Consider the following 20,648-nt stretch of genomic DNA (forward strand, 5'->3'; position numbering starts at 1 on the left):
TGTGTGTGTGTGTGTGTGTGTGTGTGTGTGTGTGTGTGTGTGTGTTAGAGTCCATGATGAATGGCTTCAATTTCATCACTGAAAAAGGAGGCATGATCATTTACTAAGTCAGGGGAATAAGAGATTGAGGTTGGTGGGAGAGGAGGAGCAAGAGAAGAATGGTGATCTCAAATCATTCCTGGAGAGGGGGTGACCATAAACAAGTGAGAGTATAAACAAGTAGAATTAAAGATCTACAGAAGATCGGGAATAAGAACCACTCTGAGTAAGGGTGACCATGAATATGAGGTGTAGGGGCAATTGGAGGTAAGAAATTCAAAAAGAAGACTGTTTTCAGTGATGTTTCACATAGAAGAATGAAGGAGGGAAAATCGGAGGGAGAGATGAACCATGAGAGGCGATGGACTCTGAAAAACAAACTGAGGGTTCTAGAGGGGAGGTGGGTAGGGGGATGGGTTAGCCTGGTGATGAGTATTAAAGAGGGCACATTCTGCATGGAGCACTGGGTGTTATGCACAAGCAATGAATCATGGAACACTACATCAAAAACTAATGATATAATATATGGTGATTAACATAACAATAAAAAATTTAAAAAAACTAATGATGTATGGTGATTAACATAACATAATAAAAAATAAAATAAAAAAGAAGAAATAAAAAAAAGAAATTTACTAAGTGATGGATGGTAGGAGGTAGGGAAGGAGAAGGCTGTGGGCAAGGCGCTGAACCCTTGATGTGTAGGGACTAACCAGGAGGTGGGAAAATAAAAAGAAGAGTAAAGTGTATGGTGATGTAGTAGAGTGCCAGACACCTAAGAGCAGGAGGAATTTAAGAGGAGAAAAACTAAGTTTTTAGAGTTGCACTGGGCACAGGGAGAGCACTAGTTGGTACTCTGCAGATTGATAAGCCCATGGTGTGAGCACAGTGAAAGGGTTGGGAGAGCAGGCCAAAGGTGATATTCACCAGGAGGAGGAAGCATGTTTGGCAGAGTAGATAGTAGATGGGGTGGCAGATGGAACCCTTCTTCATATGTTGGATAGAGAACCATAGTATACAGTAACAACAGAAAGGTTTTGGTTTGGCCAAACCAAAGTATCCCAATGTTGGCACAGTTGTTTCCATGATGCTAATTGCCTGGGGATCCTAAGGGGCATCTGGTTTTGTTGTCATGGAGGCTGCCTTACACCCTGTAGAGTGCAGTCAGGTCTTCCTCTGGAGAGGACTTGCTCTGAGATCTCAGGGCACACAAGCATCCTTTATGTCTTGTTTTTCAACATGCCAATTTTTGATACTCGTTCAACATCCTTCAGACAGTTCATGATCGTTTTCTTCTTTCTGGCTTCATTCTTGCAGTTATTTCTATCAGTCTATAAAGGAGTTACTTACTCAGCTGACTATTAAGCTAGAGCACAAATAGGCATTTTAAAATATTTTTTCACTTTTACTTAGTCAGAAACTAAGCAAAAGTTGGGCCTTGCATGTACACTTAGACACTGGAGTGCGGTCAGCAGTCAGGGAGCATGGCATGGATCAGAATGAATGCACTAAGTCTGGGGGACAAAGAAACACAAGTGCTGGATACCAGGTAGTGGTTAATCCCAGTAGGTCACAGTCATAAAATGGTGAGGCAGGTGTGCATTCTTCCAGGGGCCATGTCAGAAATAACAGACTTGAGCAGTGGGCAGAACAACTTAATATGTTAGTCTCAAGCAGAGCTTGTTTCTGAGACAACTTTTATAAAAATCAAAACACAACTTCACTTTGGTTGGTCTGAGTCCCAGGGAGAAGTCTATGGTGAGTACCTCAGTCTAGAATATGGACAGTATGAGCAAAGGGAGATCCTGGCAGAAATTAAGCAGATTAATGCAGTTCATCTTCCTTTTTATACATAGTTCTGGTCAGTTGAAGGCACTTATGCTTTTTATGACATTTATGTATATTATTTGACCTTTCCTTGAATATTAAGTTATTTTAGATGTCAAGTCTGTCTCTTCACAAATCATTTCTAAAGCTCTGAATTTAAGAGTAATATTCATTTTCCATACCCAATGTCTAAGCCAGGCTCTGATCACATTAGTAAGATGTTTATCTTTATTAGCTCCGATCAACTTGTGAAAAGGTGTACACCTTATAATAGGTAGGGCATTCAACATATAAAACCGACACACTGATATCTAAGTTTTATTTTTGGATTAAGGAATAATCTAGAAAAAAGTCTTTGTTCCCAACAAAATAAGATTTTCTTCTATCATTTCAATTAATGACTGTTTCCAACTGTCTGTAGCTTTTTAAAAACGTGTTCTCCTCCTTATACTTGCTGATTTCTGTCCACATATATCTCTGTGGAGTGCAGGAGTCACAGTAACCACACCCAGTTTGCCACCAGCATGACATAAATACTCTCATCTGGAAGGGTAATTTATGGCTGGAGAGAGGGTTGGGGAAAGAAGAAAAAGGAAGATAAGTAGAACCAGCTAATGAGGTTGGTGGTGGAGGAGGAGGCCTCTTGGAAGGTGTTCAAGGGAAATTAGTGGAACAGCTGGGTTGAGGGAGGACAGAAGGATGGCAGCCAAGACTGGTAAATGGCAGATGGAGAAGCCAGTAACACAGAGATAGCCCAAGTAAACCATGCCAGGACCTGGGGGATTTGGGGAAAGTGAGGGAGGAGAAAAGAGAGAAAACTGTCAAGTTACCAACTCCCAATTTTAGTGGGAACTCTGGAATAGGAACAGAGAAAGTGTGTGACTTGTCTTCCTTGGTATCCTGAGCTGTGTGTAGGCTCAGTCTCTGATTCTCTCTGCCCTTATTTGTCCTTTCCATTCCTTTCATTTCCCATCCTTTCCTTTCATTTCCCATCCTTTCCTTTCCTTTCCTTTCCTTTCCTTTCCTTTCCTTTCCTTTCCTTCTCTCTTTTCCCATTCACCCTCTCTCTGCTTCATTCTTCTGGCCTACATCTCCATGTTGAAGAATTACTTGATGTCATCACAGCTCCAAACCATCAATTTGTCAATACAAATTGTAATTATTTTTAATAAAGGAGAAAGAGAAAGAGAATGTGACTAATATCCAGGGAAAACCAGGCAACAGTCCAGAAAACATTGTGTCTCCAGGAAAGCAGCAGAAGGAATATCCCTCTGATCACATCTGACATCACCTCATGGAATTTGGATGATTTCTTGGGGCTTAAAACTATTTTTCCAAGATATTATTAGTCAATATGAAAAAGTATTTTTAAATCTCTTTTCTCCCAAGTATCTTTGGTTCTAAAGCAGAATCTTTTTTGTTTCTTAACTTGTATTCCCCTTTTTGGTTCTGTTCCAAAGAATACAAAAACAATCTTCCTTGGGATCTCTATTTCTTGGGTACTCCTTGCCAGTATATCCTACATGTGGATTAAATAGATTGCATCAACAGTGTGATTGGGAGGCAGAGCAACCAAGAGAAGAAGGGTCATGCTGTCCTAACATGAGCTTCTGGATTTCAGCTTGTCTATCAGAACAGCAACAATGAAGCATGATCTATAAAGGAAATTTCCAACTAATGTTGAGGAAACTGTCTGCCCAGTTGAAGCTGTGATAGGAATATTTTCCCTTTTGAGTGGCAGACTATGGTCACTATGAGAAGCATCCTGTGAATCCAAAGGGCCACTGAGCTCTGCTTTAGCTGTTTGTTCTTAAAATAGCTCTTCAGTGAGAATGTTGAGTGAGCCTGTTTGCTTATAGTAAGTTTAAAGTTTCACTGATGCCAGGAAGATGAAGGTCTTTGACTATATATGAGCTTATAAAGAGATAAAATCCTTGTTTCCCTTTTTTTATGGGCCATATGGCATATGTCTTTAATAGACCTTTAATTCTGTGCATAAGTGTAAACATAATATTGCCTAGTACGTTGAAGGCTACCAGTAAAGATACTTGGTAAGTAGCATAAGGTAGTTGGAGTTATAGTAGTTTCTATGGATTAAGGGACTAGAAAGAAATGTATATATACAATTAACATTCTTTGCAGTAACTTTATGATATCCTCTTCTACCTATAACTCATCTATTTTTTTCCTCTTTTTACTTATGTTTCCTGGCCACTGTTTTTTTTTTTTAATAATGCCCAAAGCAAGCATATACTGAAATAGATTCAGTTGGTCCTCTGATCATAATAATGTTCATGCAGTGTGATAGAAGGAACCAGGAATTGAGAGTTGGAAGGCCTTCTTCACCATGACCTGGGGTTAATACTCAGGGCAAATAATTAGGAGTATCATTGGATTTATCTTGAAGAAATAATCTAGATGTAGAGTGGGAATTGAGTATGATGTCAAACACTGAGTATTTGTATAAATAATCTAGTGCTAAAAAGGTAAAATATTATTTATCTTGGAATAAATATCCCAAATGTGTACCAGTGCCTTTTTTGTTATCTTCATGACAGCCTGGTCTCTGTCTCTCTGCCCCTCCAAAGGCCAATGCTGGCTGGGAGTGTCAGTCTGTTTAGGTATGGTTCTGCTTTCTATGTACTGATCCTTTGGTGTGACATTTGTGCTCTTGTGTGCTCTCCAGGGCATACATGAGTGTGAAGGAGCTGAAGGAGGCACTGCAGCTCAACAGTACTCACTTCCTCAATGTCTACTTTGCTAGCTCAGTGCGGGAAGACCTTGCTGGTGCTGCCACCTGGCCTTGGGACAAAGAAGCCATCAGTCACCTGGGTAAGTGAAGTGAAGACCAAATATGGTAGAAAAATTGAGCAGGCCCCAAATGATTATGTGAAATGAGTTTGAGGAAAAAAGAAAGAGAAAATTAAATTTAGTCAATGAATTAGCTGCCTTGGGCTGAGAATGGCTTTTGGGAGAATCTGTCAAAATGTTTCAATACAGACAAGAAGGAGGTATTAGAGCAAACAGTGGCAAATACTCAGGATGTTCTAGACAAATATATGATCTAGATGTAAATAAGTTGTTGAGTTGCTGATGTGTAATAAGATCCATTTTTGTCTTGGAGAGCCTCAAGGGGGAAATTAGCAAAGAAGACGGCTAGACTGTGAAACCTGGTTTATGGTAATCAATGTGGCAGAAGACCTGTGGGCTTCATGCATGGCTCCTCAGGATCCATGGATCCAGGATTGGGCTCCTGAGGGATTCTTGGGAAGTTTAAGCAGGTGGGGCTTGCCTGCTTACCCAGGAAAAGGGTGACACCTTAATACTGAGTGGAACCTCTACATTCTTAAGAAAGATAATTCCTTTTATAATGTGTTATTGCTATTGTAAAGGAAATCTTCCTGGTCAGTCAATAAGTCATTAAGTAAGTTAATGTGGCTAAAGAGTAATTATTCAATATAATTTGTATGTATTTTCAAAGAGTCTTGAGTAGGATTCTACCAAAATTTATTTTAAAACTGAATTACCATAATTGGGAGGAATCTTCATGTTGGAAAGAAAATGATTATAGAGACTGGAAATAACTTTATAAATGATTTTAAAAAGGTTATGCAAAGTGAATCTTCTTAGTAATCAAATATGAAGCAGAGAGAAATAAATTGAAGGAAGATCACATAATGCTATATATATCAAGCCCATGTTTAATGGGGTCATTGTGAAGTGGAGTCCAGAACATGTTGAACTGACAATTAAAGAAAATATGAGAAAGTTTCCAAAGGACAGCTAGTATCATGGATTGGGGAAGAAGGAAGATGAGCAGTAGGTTAGCAATAGATGAAAAAATATTATTGCTGTTCAGGAGGAAACCAGAATATGAAAATCTCTGGAATGAATGAGGTCAACATTTAGAAAGGCTACATATATCAAGCAAAGGAGGTGAAGATAAAAAAAATTAAACATGTGGTGATCCAAACTGAATGCTTTGCTAGCATGCTTGGTTACATTGGCTCTACAGTATCTGATGCAGTTTTAGGGCTCTGCAGTCCTTTTATCACTAAATTTTGTATTCTCAGCTCAGAGTGCATGAGAAATCAGAAATTTGTGAAGTTACGGGTGCTTTCTAGATGAAAGCAAATATGTCATTCCAACCTTTGTGGTAGGCTAGAAGGTCATATTCCAATAATCTATTTAATAGTGAGTTTGAGTGTCTTGACTTATCCTCATCAAAAACAATGGTAGCAGAGGAGCATATAACACTGTAGAAAAGTTTCCCTAAATTAGTGTATACCTGATTTGCCAATGGTAACATTTTTGGTGTATATGTCAGGGGGTCCGGACAGCAATGTTTACCCAGAAATGGTTTTCATGAGTCACAGGTCTATCATTGGGAACTGAATATGTTTGAAAACCTTTAGAAATGATCTATCTGCCTGGCCATTATGAAGACAGTCTTGGCCTCCTGATAAGAATCACTGGGCTGAGAGCAGACCACTGAATGTTTTCTAACTTTATTGGAACTGGGCCATTGATAAGATTCATTTAACTATAAAAATGGATAAAATACCAGGAAAAAAAAAAACTATTTGAAGACATCAGACAGTAGCTAAGACAACAAGGATTTGAGAGCCCAATCCCAGTGAGAAGAAAAATGCATTGAAGTGAGCTCTATATATAACTCAGTTGTTTTTCTTCCATTCAGGGAAATTGCCAAATTCTCAGTGAAAGGAAGAGAGGCAGAGCAGAGAGCAGCCTAGAGTCTGCTGAAGTCTCACTACTGGGGAGACAAAAATTAAAGGTCAGGCCATCCAAGTCATCCAAGACGCCCATAGAAATAGAAATCCCCCAAAAAGCCTGATATTCTGCTCATTATTTTCTCTTAAGATATTTGCTAACTACTAACCCATGCATTCTCAGGGCCAGCAGCCAAGAAAACAAGTATAAAATAACTTCTAAGAGATTAAAAAGTCAAACAATGGTTTCAGGATTCTTATAATGTAGGGAAGAAAAAACTGGAGTTGAGGGCCTATGAAGGAGGAGGGGCCCTGAGATACCCTGTGTGTGGCAGCAAACAGAAACAGTCCAGATTACACAAAGCCTGAAATCCAGCCTGAAACCCTCTTAAATCTCTGTATGAAAGAAAGTCATTTGCCTACATTTAACTGCCTAACAAAAGAAAATCAAATATTTTCTACCTTCCTCTGGAGGAAGACAGTTGTCTCTAAAAGTTATCAAGCACAATGTCCAGCAATCAGTAAAAAATTATCAGTTATGTCAAGAAACAGGGCCAACTGATGGTAAACTTAGCTAAACAAAGAAGCAAGCAATCATTAATAAATACAGACTCACAGATTACCCAGATATTGTAGTTATAGGATATTGGTTTTAAGATAATTATGATTGATACATTATAAAATATATGTTAAAAATGCAGAATATCTTCTGAGAGCTGGAATTTGTAATAATGAGTTAAGTGGAAATTTTAGACCAAAAAATACAGACTGAATTTAGGAAATTAATAGATAAGTTTATGAGCAGGGGAGGGAATTAAAGAACTAGAAAATTATAGAAAACATTTGTATTGAAGCTCAGAGAGAAAAAGTGTTGGAAAAATATAGAAAATAATTCAGGCACTTGAGACCTGATGAAAATTTTCTAATGTAAATTAGAGTTCTAGAAGAAGAGAAAGATATTGGGACAGAAAAAATATCAAGGAGATAATGGCTGAAACTTGTAAAGTGACAGAAGATATGAAACAACAGATTCAAAATGTTTTACAAACCCCAGGAAGGATAAAATAGAAAGAAAATCACAACTAGATCCATTATAGCAAAAGTGCTTAACAACCAAAGACAAAGAAAAAAAATGCTTAAAAGTAGCTAGAGAAAAAATGTACATTACTTTTAAAGGGCAAACAGTGAGATTCATATGCGGACTTTTCAACAGAAACTCTGGAAGTCTTAAGACAACAAATATCATTTTTTAAATGCAAAAAGAAAATAATTGTCAACTTAGAATACTATACTCAGCAAAAATATCTTTCAAAATAAAGAAAAATTAAAAATATTTTCAGACAGATAAAAACTGAAATAATTTAACATCAGCAGTAAAATCATACTGAAGAAAGTTATGCAAGCAGAAAGAAAATGACTCCAGATGGGAAATAGAGACATGCAAAAGGAAATGAATGATTCTAGAAAGGATACAAATATTAAAAGTAATAATAATAATAATGTCTTTTTGGTTTAAAATATATGTAGAATTAAAATATGACAACAATTGTACAAAAGACAGAAAAGAAAGTAAATGAAGTTAAAGAATTCAAGGTCCTTTCCTATATCTAGAAAAAGTGCCGATTTTAGTAATTTTAGACAATAATAAGTCAAAAATGCATGTTGTAATCTTTAGGGTGACCATTAAATGATAAATGATCTTTTGTAAGCTAACAGAGCAGGAAATGAAATGATCCAGTGAAGGCAACAAAGGGAAAGAAAATAGGAATAAATAACAGAACAAATAGAAATAAAAAGTAAGATACTGATTATGAACTAATGTATTAGTAATTACATTAAATGCAAATGGACTAAACATACCACTTTAAAGCCAAAAATTGTCAGACCAAAAACAAAACCCAACCATGGTGCTTGTAAGAGACACATCTTAAATACGAGAACAAAAAAGACTGAAAGTATAAGAATCAGAAGATGTTAACAATGCAACTGTAGAAGAGAAGTTAGAGAATAGATTTCATTTACAATAACACCAAAAACCATAAGATACCTCAGAATAAACCTAACCAAAGAGGTAAAGGATCTATACTCCAGGAAATACAGAACACTCATGAAAGAAATTGAAGAAGACAAAAAAAGATGGAAAAGCATTCCATGCTCATGGATTGGAAGAATAAACATTGTTAAAATGTCTATGCTGCCTAGAGCAATCTATACCTTCCGTGCCATCCTGATCAAAATCCCGATGACATTTTTCAAAGTGCAGGAACAAACAATCCTAAAATTTGTATGGAATCAGAGAAGACCCTGAATCGCCCAGGAAATGTTGAAAAAGAAAAACAAAGCTGGGGGCATCACATTGCCCAATTTCAAGCTATATTACAAAGCCATGATCACTAAGATAGCATGGTACTGGCAAAAAAACAGACATAGAGACCAGTGGAACAGAATAGAGAGCCCAGATACGGACCCTCAACTCTATGGTCAAATAATCTTCGACAAAGCAGTCGAAGTCTCTTCAATAAATGGTGCTGGGAAAATTGGACAACTATATACAGAAGAATGAAACCCAACCATTCTCTAACACCATACACAAAGATAAACTCAAAATGGATGAAAGACCTCAATGTGAGACAGGAATCCATCAAAATCCTAGAGCAGAACACAGGCAGTAACCTCTTTGACATCGGCCACAGCAACTTCTTTCAAGATACATCTCCAAAGGCTAGTGAAACAAAAGCAAAAGTGAACTTTTGGGACTTCATCACGATAAAAACTTCTGCACAGCAAAGGAAACAGTCAAGAAAACAAAGAGGCAACCCACAGAATAGGAGAAGATATTTGCAAATGACACTACACATAAAGGGCTGCTACCCATGATCTATAAAGAACTTCTCAAACTCAACACCCTAAAAAACAAATAATCAACTCAAAAAATGGGCAGAAGACATGAACAGACACTTCTCAAAAGGAGACATACAAATGGCTAACAGACACATGATAAAATATTCATCATCATTAACCATCAGGGAAATTCAAATCAAACCACACTGAGATACCACCTTACACCAGTTAGAATGGCAAAAACTGACAAGGCAAGAAACAACAAATGTTGGAGAGGTTGTGGAGAAAGGGGAACCCTCTAACACTGTTGGTGGAAATGCAAGTTGGTACAGCCACTTTGGAAAACAGTGTGGAGGTTCTTCAAAAAATTAAAAATAGAGCTACCCTATGACCCAGCAATTGCACTACTGGGTATTTACTCCAAAGATACAGATATAGTGAAAAGAAGGGCCATATGCACCCCAGTGTTCACAGCAGCAATGTCCACAATAGCCAAACTGTGGAAAGAACCAAGATGCCCTTCAACAGATGAATGGATAAAGAAGATGTGGTCCATATATACAATGGAATATTACTCAGCCATCAGAAAGGATGAATACCCAACTTCTACATCAACAGGGTTGGGACTGGAGGAGATCACGCTAAGTGAAATAAGTCAAGCAGAGAAAGTCAATTATTGTATGGTTTCATTTACTTGTGGAACATAAGGAATAGCATGGAGGACATTAGGAGAAGGAAGGGAAAAATGAAGGTGGGTAATCAGAGGGGGAGACGAACCATGAGAGACTATGGACTCTGAGAAACAAACTGAGGGTTTTAGAGGGGAGGGGAGTGGGGGATGGGTTAGCCCAGTGATGGATATTAAGGAGGGCATGTACTGCATGGACCACTGGGTGTTATATGTAAACGGTGAATCATGGAACACTACATCGAAAACTAATGATGTACTGTATGGTGACTAACATAACATAATAAAATTAAATTAAATTAAATTAAAAAAAATCAGAAGATGTATATATACATCACATAATGAAAATACTAGTCCAAAGAAAGTCAGTGTAGCTTTCTTATATCAGATAAAGTAAACTTTAAGGTTTGCCAGAGATAAATAGGAATATTTTATAATGATAAAAAGTAAATTCAATTGGAAAATGTAACCATGATAAATTTTATGCACCCAATAACATGCCCTAAAATATGTAAAGCAAAATTTGACAAAAATAAAAAGAAGACAGAAAAATCCACATAGTTTTTATTTTAAAAACAATTTTCTCAGAAAATAATAATTGAATAAATATCTAGTAGACATCTAGAATATTTGAAAAATAATTATTATATGACTTAATTAACAAAATTAATATAGTATACCTGAACAGCAAAGAATATACATTGTTCTCATGTACATGGAAAATTCACTGAGATTTCTGGGCCAAAAAGTAAACTACAAAGGGTTGCAATTACAAAGTCTTTGCTCTCTCATATCATTGGAAATAAGGTAGAAATCAATAATAACAAAAACAACAAAAAACTAGGAAATCCCTAAATATTTGGAAACTATGTGATACACTTCTAATTACCTCATGGCTCAAGGAATAAACTGCAGTGGAAATGAGAACATATTTTAAATGAAATGATTATAACAATAGGGCCTATCAAAATTTATGACATATACAAGAAACTGTAAGTAGAGTGAGATCTATAGTTTTGTACATTAGAAAAGGAAATGTCTGAGCTAGGTATCCATCTCAAGAAACCAGCAAAGAATAGTATATTAAATTTAAAAAATGATGACAGAAGGAATTAATAAAAACAAGAGAAGAAATAAAAGAGAAAATAAACATAAATTAACAGAGTTAAATTTTGGGGGGAGGGGCAAAGAACTGATAAACCCTTAGAAAAACTGATCAAGAAATGAAAATGAGAAAGAATATATAACCACTATGAGAAATGAGAGGAATAATATTTTTATATATACTATAGACATTAATACCGTGAGTATTTTCAGCAAATTGTGTTATAGCAATTGGACATCCATAGACAAAAGAAAGTGAATTTCAATATGAATCTTATACCTTGTAAAAAAATTAACATAGATCAGAGATTTAAATATAAAAAGCAAACCTAGTGCTTGCTTCGGCAGCACATATAGTAAAATTGGAACGATATAGAGAAGATGAGCATGGCCCCTGTGCAAAGGTGACACACAAATTCGTGAAACATTCCATATTTTTACAAAATAAATAAGATGGCCAAAAGTAGTGATAAAGAGAGAGATAATTTTTTTATTATGTTAATCACCATACATTACATCATTAGTTTTTGATGTAGCGTTCCATGATTCATTGTTTGCATATAACACCCAATGCTCCATTCAGTACATGCCCTCTTTAGTACCCATCACCAGGCTAACCCTTCCCCCCACCCCCTCCCCTCTAGAACCCTCAGTTTGTTTCTCAGAGTCCATAGTCGAGAGAGAGAATTTTGAAAGCAGCAAGAGAAAGGAAATCAGTTACATACAAGGGAAATCCCATAAGGCTATCAGTGGATTTTTTAGCAGAGAGCGGCATGATATATTCAAAGTGCTAAAAGGAAAAAATCTGCAGCCAGGAATACTTCATCCAGCAAGGGTTTCATCCAGAATAGAAGGAGAGATAGAGTTTCCCAGAAAAACAAATGTTAAAGGAATTCATGACCAGGAGCAAAACCAGCCACATCCCCATCGCATACAATGCCATCAGCCTGTGGGTTCCAAATCCACAGTCTAGCCACCCTCCTGCCTGAGTCAGCATGCACTGCCTGCCATCTGCTCAATGTCAAGTCAACATGCCTTCATCTCAAATCAACAAGGACTCAAACTGACACTCTTCCTCTCAAATTCCAACCCCTGTGCTAAAGTTTGTGTACAAAAGTGGGCATAATTATGACAGCAGAATGAAGCGACCCAAATAGTGACACTAATTCTGTGGAATATATAATGGATAAAAAGAGTGTGTTAGGCTGAGAACATCGCCAACAAGCACATCAAAGAACAATACATACAACATGAGGCTGATTACTAAAAGAAACAAACCCAGGAAAAATAAAACAAGACGAAATCAGAGAAGGAGACAAACCATAAGAGACCCCTAATAATAGGAAACAAACTGAGAGTTGCTGGAGGGGATGGGGGTTGGGGAATGGGGTAACTGGGTGATGGACATTAAGGAGGGCACATGATGTAATGAGCACTGGGTGTCATATAAGACTGATGAATCACTGAACTCTACCTCCAAAACTAGTAATACATTATATGTTAATTAATTGAATTTAAGTTAAAAAAAGAAACACCCCCGCAAAGTAAAACTTTAGAATTTTTAAAAGAAAATCTTAAAGGCGGGGCTAGATGAAGAGCGCTTATATATGACACCCATAGCATGGTCCATAAAAATAAAAACTGACAAATTGGACTTAATCAAAATTTAAAACATTTTCTCTGAGAAACACTTTGTTAAGATGAATAAAGACATGGCAGACCTGGAGAAAATATTTGCAGACCACACATCTCATAAAGGATCTGTATCTGGAGTGTATAAAGAATTGTAAAATTCAATAGTAAGACAAATATTCCAGTTAGAAAATGGGCAAAGACATGAACAGACATCTTACCAAAGAAAATATGCACATGAAAAGATGTTCAGTATCATTAGCCATTGGGGAAATGCAAATTAAAATGACCATGAGGTATTGTAACACACTTTTTAGAAGAGCTAGAATAAAAAACAGTGACAATAGTAAATGCCGGTAGGGAGGCGGAGAAACCAGATCTCTCATACATTTTTGTTGGGAAAGTAAAATAGCACAACCACTCTGGAGAATATTTTGGCAATTTCTTATAAAACTAAGCCTACGCTTACCTGATGATCCAGCAGCTGGACTCTTAGATGTTTATCCCCAAGAAATCAAAACATATGTCCATTCAAAAACCTGTACACCAGTTTTCATAGCAGCTTTATTTGTAAGAGCCTAATAACTGGAAATGACAGAAGTATCCTTCCATGTTAGCCACTTGACCAAACTATGCTACATCCACACAATGGAATACTACCCAGAACTAAAAAGGAACAAACTATGAATGCATACAACAACTTTGATGGATCTCAAGGGTATTATGCTGAATGGAAACAATCTCACAAGTTACATGCTGTATGGTTTGTGTAGTATTCTCAAAATTCTATGTAGTAGTCTCAAAATGAGGTAATTACAGATAAAGAACAAGTGAATGGTTGCCAGAGGTCAGGATTGGAGTGTGAGGGGAGGGATATAGTATGGGTGTGATATGAAGGATAGCAAGAAAGAGATCTTAATGGTGATGGAACAGCTCAATATCTTGATTGTGGCAATAGTTACACAAAGGAATACATGTGATAAAATTGTATATAACTGCAAGACATACACCCACAAATATACATGAGTGTGTGCAAGAAAGAGATCTTAATGGTGATGGAACAGCTCAATATCTTGATTGTGGCAATAGTTACACAAAGGAATACATGTGATAAAATTGTATAGAACTGCAAGACATACACACACAAATATACATGAGTGTGTGTAAAAACTAGTGAAATCGGAATGACTGTGACCTTTACGCATAAGCAGAGTATTCCACATCTAGTAGGTATTCTGCAAATACTCAATGAAGGGATAAATGAATAAATGAGTGAAGGTATTAAATGTAAATGGTTTCGAGAAATGATCTCATGAGTCACTGACTCATAATGAATTGCAAAAGAGGCTAGGTATATTTATATTTTATTCTTAAACCTCTTAGGAATAACTGTTCTACCATAACATGTTCCTTAATGTGCTTTTCAAAAGCAGAAGACTAGACTGAACAGCTGAAAGATCGGGCTTAATATGAAATTGCTCATGTTCTTCTTTATTTCTTCCTGTTCAGTCATAGCTGTGACGGAACAAAGGAACCATATTGACCTAAATCAGGTGTAGGGTAGTACAGACAGCTGGCATCACATGACAGAAGAAGACATTTAGCATTTTCTTTCTTTTTTTTTTTTAAAGATTTTATTTATTTATTTGATAGAGAAAGAGAGATAGCAAGAGCAGGAACACAAGCGGGGGAGTGGGAGAGGGAGAAGCAGGCTCCCCTCTGAGCAGGGAGCCCAATGCGGGACTTGATCCTAGGACCCTGGGATCATGACCTGAGCCAAAGGCAGATGCAAAGTACAGGGATCATGACCTGAGCCAAAGGCAGACTGAGCCACCCAGGCACCCGACATTCAGCATTTTCTAAATAAAGTCTTTTTAAGACTTCAGTTTAAGATTATCTATTCGTGTCAACATTCAAGAACCCCTGCATTTTGAGGGTCTGAGTGACCCAGCAGATAAGTACACCAGCCTCAAGGTTGGAAGATTGAATCCAATTTCTGACCACCAATGGCTTAAGTCAGTACGTGGAAAGACTGATGTCATTTCTGGTTGTGCTTTTCTATCCACACCATTCCTGACTTTTAGCATGGCTTTGTACTTTTAATACTATCGTAATGCAGGATAGAATTTTTTTATAAGTAAATGAATTAATGAATTCCCCTTGAGCTCTAATGTTTGGTAGTTTGAACATCTTTAGCCTTAGTACACAGCACTTAAACTGAAAATATATCTTTAAAGGCAGAAGACTTACATTTGTGGTAAACTAGCCTTTTCCTAAGTTATCAATACCATACTCGTAATCATTCATTCAAAGAAAAGTGGTTGAATCTGTTTTTGGCAGTAATGGAGATACAATAATAAAATGAGATCACCCTAAAGGTCTGTACAAAGTAACCGTGAGGCAGACATGCAGATATACACTTCCACTACTGTGTGATGATACTGCCTATGAGGTATGTAGGAACATCAAGAGAAAGTGCCTAATTGTGCTCAAAACATCAGGGAAGAATTCCCACAGGGGCAGAGGCTGGAGAGGAGAGTTGAAAGATAAGCAGGAGTTGGCTTGGCAGACAATGAGACAGCATTCCAGAGTGAAAGAACTGATAGATGCCAAAGTTCAGGCTGTTAAAAACCTGGGCATGCTTAGAAGTGGAATGTACTTGGAATGGCTAGTGCAGTGCTTTTCAAACTTATTTTTGCTCTCTTGTAACCCCTAAAACACTTTTGAAAAACTCTGAACCCCTTCATACATTCTAAGAGCAACATCTAAAATACCAGCAAAGAATGTAATTCCTGCCGTATTATTTTAAGTTATCGACAATTAAAGATAAATTTTAAATCTACTCTCCTAAATGAAACTTCAGTAACATAATGATTTCATAATCACCATCATTCACAAATTGATGGCCATGCATTTTTTTTTAACATTGGGAAATTATTCATTGCACCTTTTTCTGTTTGAATTTGTGTTTCCATTTCATTTCTCCTGTAGAACTTTATACTGATGTAACATATGCATATTTTTAACATCTTTAGTCATCTATTTCTCTGCCAAAAACATATTTTAAGTAAAACAACTCTTTTGTGATCATTTTTTAATTAAACTTTTTATTTTAAGATAATTGTATATCCACATGTAGTTCTAAGAGATAGTACATAAAAATTCTACATACCCTTTACCTATTGTCTTCCAATGGTAACATCAGCAAAATGATAGTACAATATCAACACCAGGATATTAACATTGATACTGATCATAACTTATAAAGTGTTAAAAGATTTATTCTCTATGAGTTATCTTTTCAAATGATTGCTTGTCCAAAATTGATCAAAACAGTCTTTTAAAATGTTGCTTAATAACTAGTAAACAAAATGAGGAATGCGTATTTTAATGAGATAAATGTGGCTTTCCTTCCCCAAATTAGTTCTTGTCTCTGTGGATGAATGTAATTATTGCTACACTGAAACAGGATTTAGCACCAGTTATATTGCTTTTTTTTTCTTCCGTAGCTCTGAGTGTTGAGAAATTTGTTCACATAAATAAGTAGATGGGAAAAAAATGGACCTATTTGATTGACTGAATGGATAATGACTGCCAATGTAGAAAATACAGGAAAAGGAGAGCAAATGCAGAGCTAGTTTAATTTGGATATGTTGAGTTTGGGATCTCTGCAATCTGACTATGCAGGGACTTTCACAGAAGCAGGAGGAGGAGCAGGATTCAGGGGTATACCAGAAACCTAAAGAGAGAGAATTTTGAGAAAGTCCCCAGTGGCCCACAAATGCAGCTGCTGCAGAGAGATGAAATCAGTACAAGTCATTTTGGCTAGGTTAGAGAGGAGAGTCTGTCACTCTTGGGCACAGAAGTTAGACACTTCAGAGTTTTCTGGGCCAATCAGCTTCCTAATTGTTCTTGGAATGTCTGTACTGCCAAAGAACACTCAGAGATCCTGATTGGATCACTAGCAACATGCCCCAATGTCCAGGGGACCCAAGAACTATGTGGGAGGGAACTTGAACCTGGCTCATAATGGGGGTTTAAACATATAGGGTCTTCAAGTGGTCCAGATAATGTGACCGTTGTAGGAAAAAAAGTCTTTGAATGATAGAGTGGGTTAGGGCTTCTTGGATAAGAACAAATGCAATCTTGAGCAAATCACCTTTCTGAGCCTTTTTTTCCCATATATAAAATGGGGATAATAAGCACAAGGAAGAGAACCTAACACATAGTAGGGCCTCAATAAATATTAGCTCCATTAGTAGTAGCAGCAAAAGTAGTAGAAGTTCCAAATACCACGTGTGTGTGGTTAACCTTCCTGGCTATGCCCTCAGCCTACCACCTTACCTTCAACCTGGAGATTTTTCATCCCCAGGAAAGATATTGGCTCCTTTGGGACTCAGTGGATGGGAGGAGAGAGTTAGCACAGGGTGATGTAGTTGTGGCAGATATCTGGGGAAAGGCAAAGTAATAGTACTATAGGGGGCAGGGGAAGGTAAGAGCAGCAAAATTTGCTCAGAGGTAAAATATCTCTCCCCCAACCAGAACTTCTGTAGGAGTCTGCCAGAGCAAACCCCAGCTTGCTTCCAACCAAACTGTTGGACGTTGATATTAGGGTGTTTTATCAATTGTGACACATGGATGCACAAGGTTGGTAAGGCAGCAAGTGCTGAGAAATAGCCACGAATTTGACACGTGGGAAGTCTTTGGTAATCACAGCCAGATTGTTTCTGTGGAGTGCAGGTTCAGACTCCAGAGTGGAATAGGTGGAAGAATCTATGTAGGTAACCAGGAGCACTCTGGTACAAGTAGTCATTAGATGGCTGGACTAAAGTGAAACAGATTTTGTCCTCAGTCCACTGTTCTTCCCTTTACTATGCCAAAGCAGGATGATTCTCCCAGGAAATAAGGAGTGAATGAGATATATAAACTGGAGAGCACATGTAAATATGAGGAATTATAGAAGCATTCACGAGACAAGCTACACAATGAACAAGATGAGGACTGAAAATTACCCACTAGCTGCTATTATAAATTCTTTGTCAGAAAATGACATTTAGCAAATGGGATTATTCTGGGTTTCTTGGGGTTTTGAACACAGGGAGTACTCTGGGATATTGAAAACTTTAGACAAAATTGCCCTAGGATGTGAATTTCATACCCTCAAATTGGGGTGCTCCAAAGGTAGATTCATGCACTTGTAAATAGGAGGAATAAATAGTCACCTTTTATGTGATGACTTGAAAGATCTCTTTTATTTATAAATTCTTATTTTTTTTTTAGAGAAAGAGACAGCATGTGAGCGGGGGTAGGGGGAGAAGTGGCACAGGGAGAGGGAGAGAGAGAATCCCAAGTAGGCTCCAGTCTCCGAGCAGAGCCCAATGTGGGGCTCGGTCTTATGACCCTGAGATCATGACCTGAGCTAAAAGGAAGAGTTGGATGCTTAACCAACTAAGCCACCCAGGTGCCCCAAAGATCTCCTCTTTTAAAAACATGACCTAGTAATCATTGAATCCTTGGAGCCCAGAATAGTGCCTGACATAGAATAGATGTTCAGTAAATGCTGAGTTAATAAATGAATTTTTAAAATATCTTCCCCATTCATACTTTGTGGTGCCTAAAATTCTGGTATGAGTGTGTGTGTGTGTGTGTGTGTGTGTGTGTGTGTCACTACCCTCATCCACAAGTAAGAAGGGATTAACATACTGTCTCTGATGCCTCAGTAATAACATCTTCCAGCTTTTATTAATCAGATTACTTTTCTCCCATGATGTGGAAGTGGCTGGAGAGCCCTGAGTGCTTGACACTTGACAATAGGAGTGGCTGAGAGACTATAAAAGAAGACCGAAAATGACATCATACTGTAAACTCTTTACCCTCTCGGCATTCTTGTCTTGGTTCAGTCTTGTCCAGAACAAGGACTTCCTTCTATGAGACCACAGGCTGTAAAAGTAAGAAGCCAATACAAGATTTGGAGATGAATGGATTCTGGGCTGGTTTTGTTAAAAGCTTGCTTCTTTTTCTAGCTCTTGTGACCTCTTCTTTTTTTTTTTTTTTAAACTTTCTCCATTTCTTTCTCTCCCTTTGTCTTTCCATCTACCTCTGCACTTTCTTCCCTTGCCCTGCCCCAGAGTGTTCCTTCCTTGAACCTCTGTGCATACTTTGATAGCTTTGTCCCTTCATTGTGGACAGTGTGTTTGGAGGAGTGTATTTCAGCCAGTAACTGGAAGTAATTATGTAGCACCTGCAGACCAGCCCTCAACCTCCTTGTTTTATGGCCATATAACATTCGGCCCTAAAAATTTTACAGAGCTGTTTTAAAGTCATTTCAACTCATGTCTTTTCCTCAAATTGCCTGTGTTATTGTTGTTTTTTTTCTTTTTAATAATAGTAGCTTTGGGAATCATTCTCTTTACTATATGCCACTCTGGCGGTCTTGTACTAAAGCTGGGAAAAGCCAGCTGGAACTTGGGAATGCAGCATCACCTTGGGACTTTGGCTCTCTGCTACCGAGATCTCATCTTTTAATCAGCAACTTCTCTCTTTTTTCTTCCCCGGCACCATCCCCTAGACCACACAACAACCCTGTCTTATTGTTTTAGCTTGTCCCTTATAATCAAGGCTGAAAGGTCTTCTAAGACTGTATTTGTGCTCCCCCTGTCAGTCCACGTGTGGCCACCAGTTGCTACATCCAGGGAACCCCATTCATATTATGTTCTATGCACAAGTTAGTGGTACTGGTGTGGATTGACTTCAAGTCTCAGTATATACATTCAGGTATGCAAGAAATACAACTTTTATTTATTCTATAACTGAACTTAATTTCTATTTTGAGTCCCTACTTACCTGGGTAGTAGACATTTACTCTTAGCCAATTAGCTTCTTTTGCTTGGGGCTGCATCTAAGTCTAGAGATGGCTTATGAATGCCAAAGTCATAGGAGAAAGGATGCATTTTGTCCTTAATAGTCAGGGATGTTGGTCACATGAGATGGCCACTGTTTCCATTACAGGGTCCCACCTTCAGGAGACCTCTGGGAGGCTTTCTGTCATTCTTCCCTTGTAGCCATTTTTCTCTAGAACTAGGGCTCTTACTTAGGAATCCATTCCTAGAATAAGGCAAGATCCCTCTGCTGTCAGATCACATGTACCTGTTTTGAATCCTTTTACTGGGGTATTGAAATATAGAATATAGTGTACTTTATCTGGACCCATCACCATCTGTATATTCCCATTATTTCCCTTTTGTCTCTTTTCTCTTCCTCCAGCTTAGAAGAATTTGTTCCAGGCTAAGATGTAATGATGGCATTGGTAATGTGAGGCAAAGATCACTACCCTCCATTCACCTACCATGCTAGCTAAACCCTGTATTCCCTCAGGGCCCAAATGGTGTAGACTTTGGAAATCTCACAGTCAGAAAAGGGCTTCTTTTTATGCTTTTCACTCTATCTTATACCTCCTAGTGAGGTAATGGATGAATGCAGAAGAGTCTGGCTTCCTGCATTGGCAATGTGGTAAGGAGCCAGAAGCCACTGGGATAAAGTGTGAGTATTTCCAAAATGTTGCCCTCCATTCACACTGTTGCTTCAAAGTGCCTGAGTAGGCACTCCTGGGTTTTGTCATCAGTTCCTAGGCAGCCTTGTAGGACAGGTGTTGGGAGGTGAATGAAGGTAGAGTCTGATAGTGTCTTAGAGTGAAGATTGAGGAACGAAGATACTGTTGAAAACATATATTGGCATGTCTTTCTTCTGCTTCCTGTTTCACTGTAGTAAGTAAAAGCAGAGAACACACA

General features: G+C 37.8%; 1 protein-coding gene and 1 non-coding gene across 2 annotated transcripts in view; both read left to right on the plus strand.

The window, feature by feature from the left end:
* The window catches only part of PAPPA2 (pappalysin 2), a 265,350-nt gene that overhangs the window by 91,372 nt on the left and 153,330 nt on the right, over nt 1–20,648 (plus strand). The window contains exon 3 of the mRNA XM_025878001.2: nt 4,553–4,698. Within this exon, the coding sequence (XP_025733786.1) occupies nt 4,553–4,698 (146 nt within the window). The remainder of the gene's footprint in view (nt 1–4,552; nt 4,699–20,648) is intronic.
* LOC112828921 (U6 spliceosomal RNA) lies at nt 11,562–11,668 on the plus strand. Its single transcript, XR_003209615.1, has one exon. It is a non-coding gene; the product is annotated as a U6 spliceosomal RNA (small nuclear RNA).

The sequence above is a fragment of the Callorhinus ursinus genome, unplaced genomic scaffold (genome assembly GCF_003265705.2).
Source record: "Callorhinus ursinus isolate GAN/ISIS: 27379988/994484 unplaced genomic scaffold, GSC_fseal_2.0 scaffold13, whole genome shotgun sequence".
In the NCBI taxonomy this organism is placed as follows: Eukaryota; Metazoa; Chordata; class Mammalia; order Carnivora; family Otariidae; genus Callorhinus; species Callorhinus ursinus.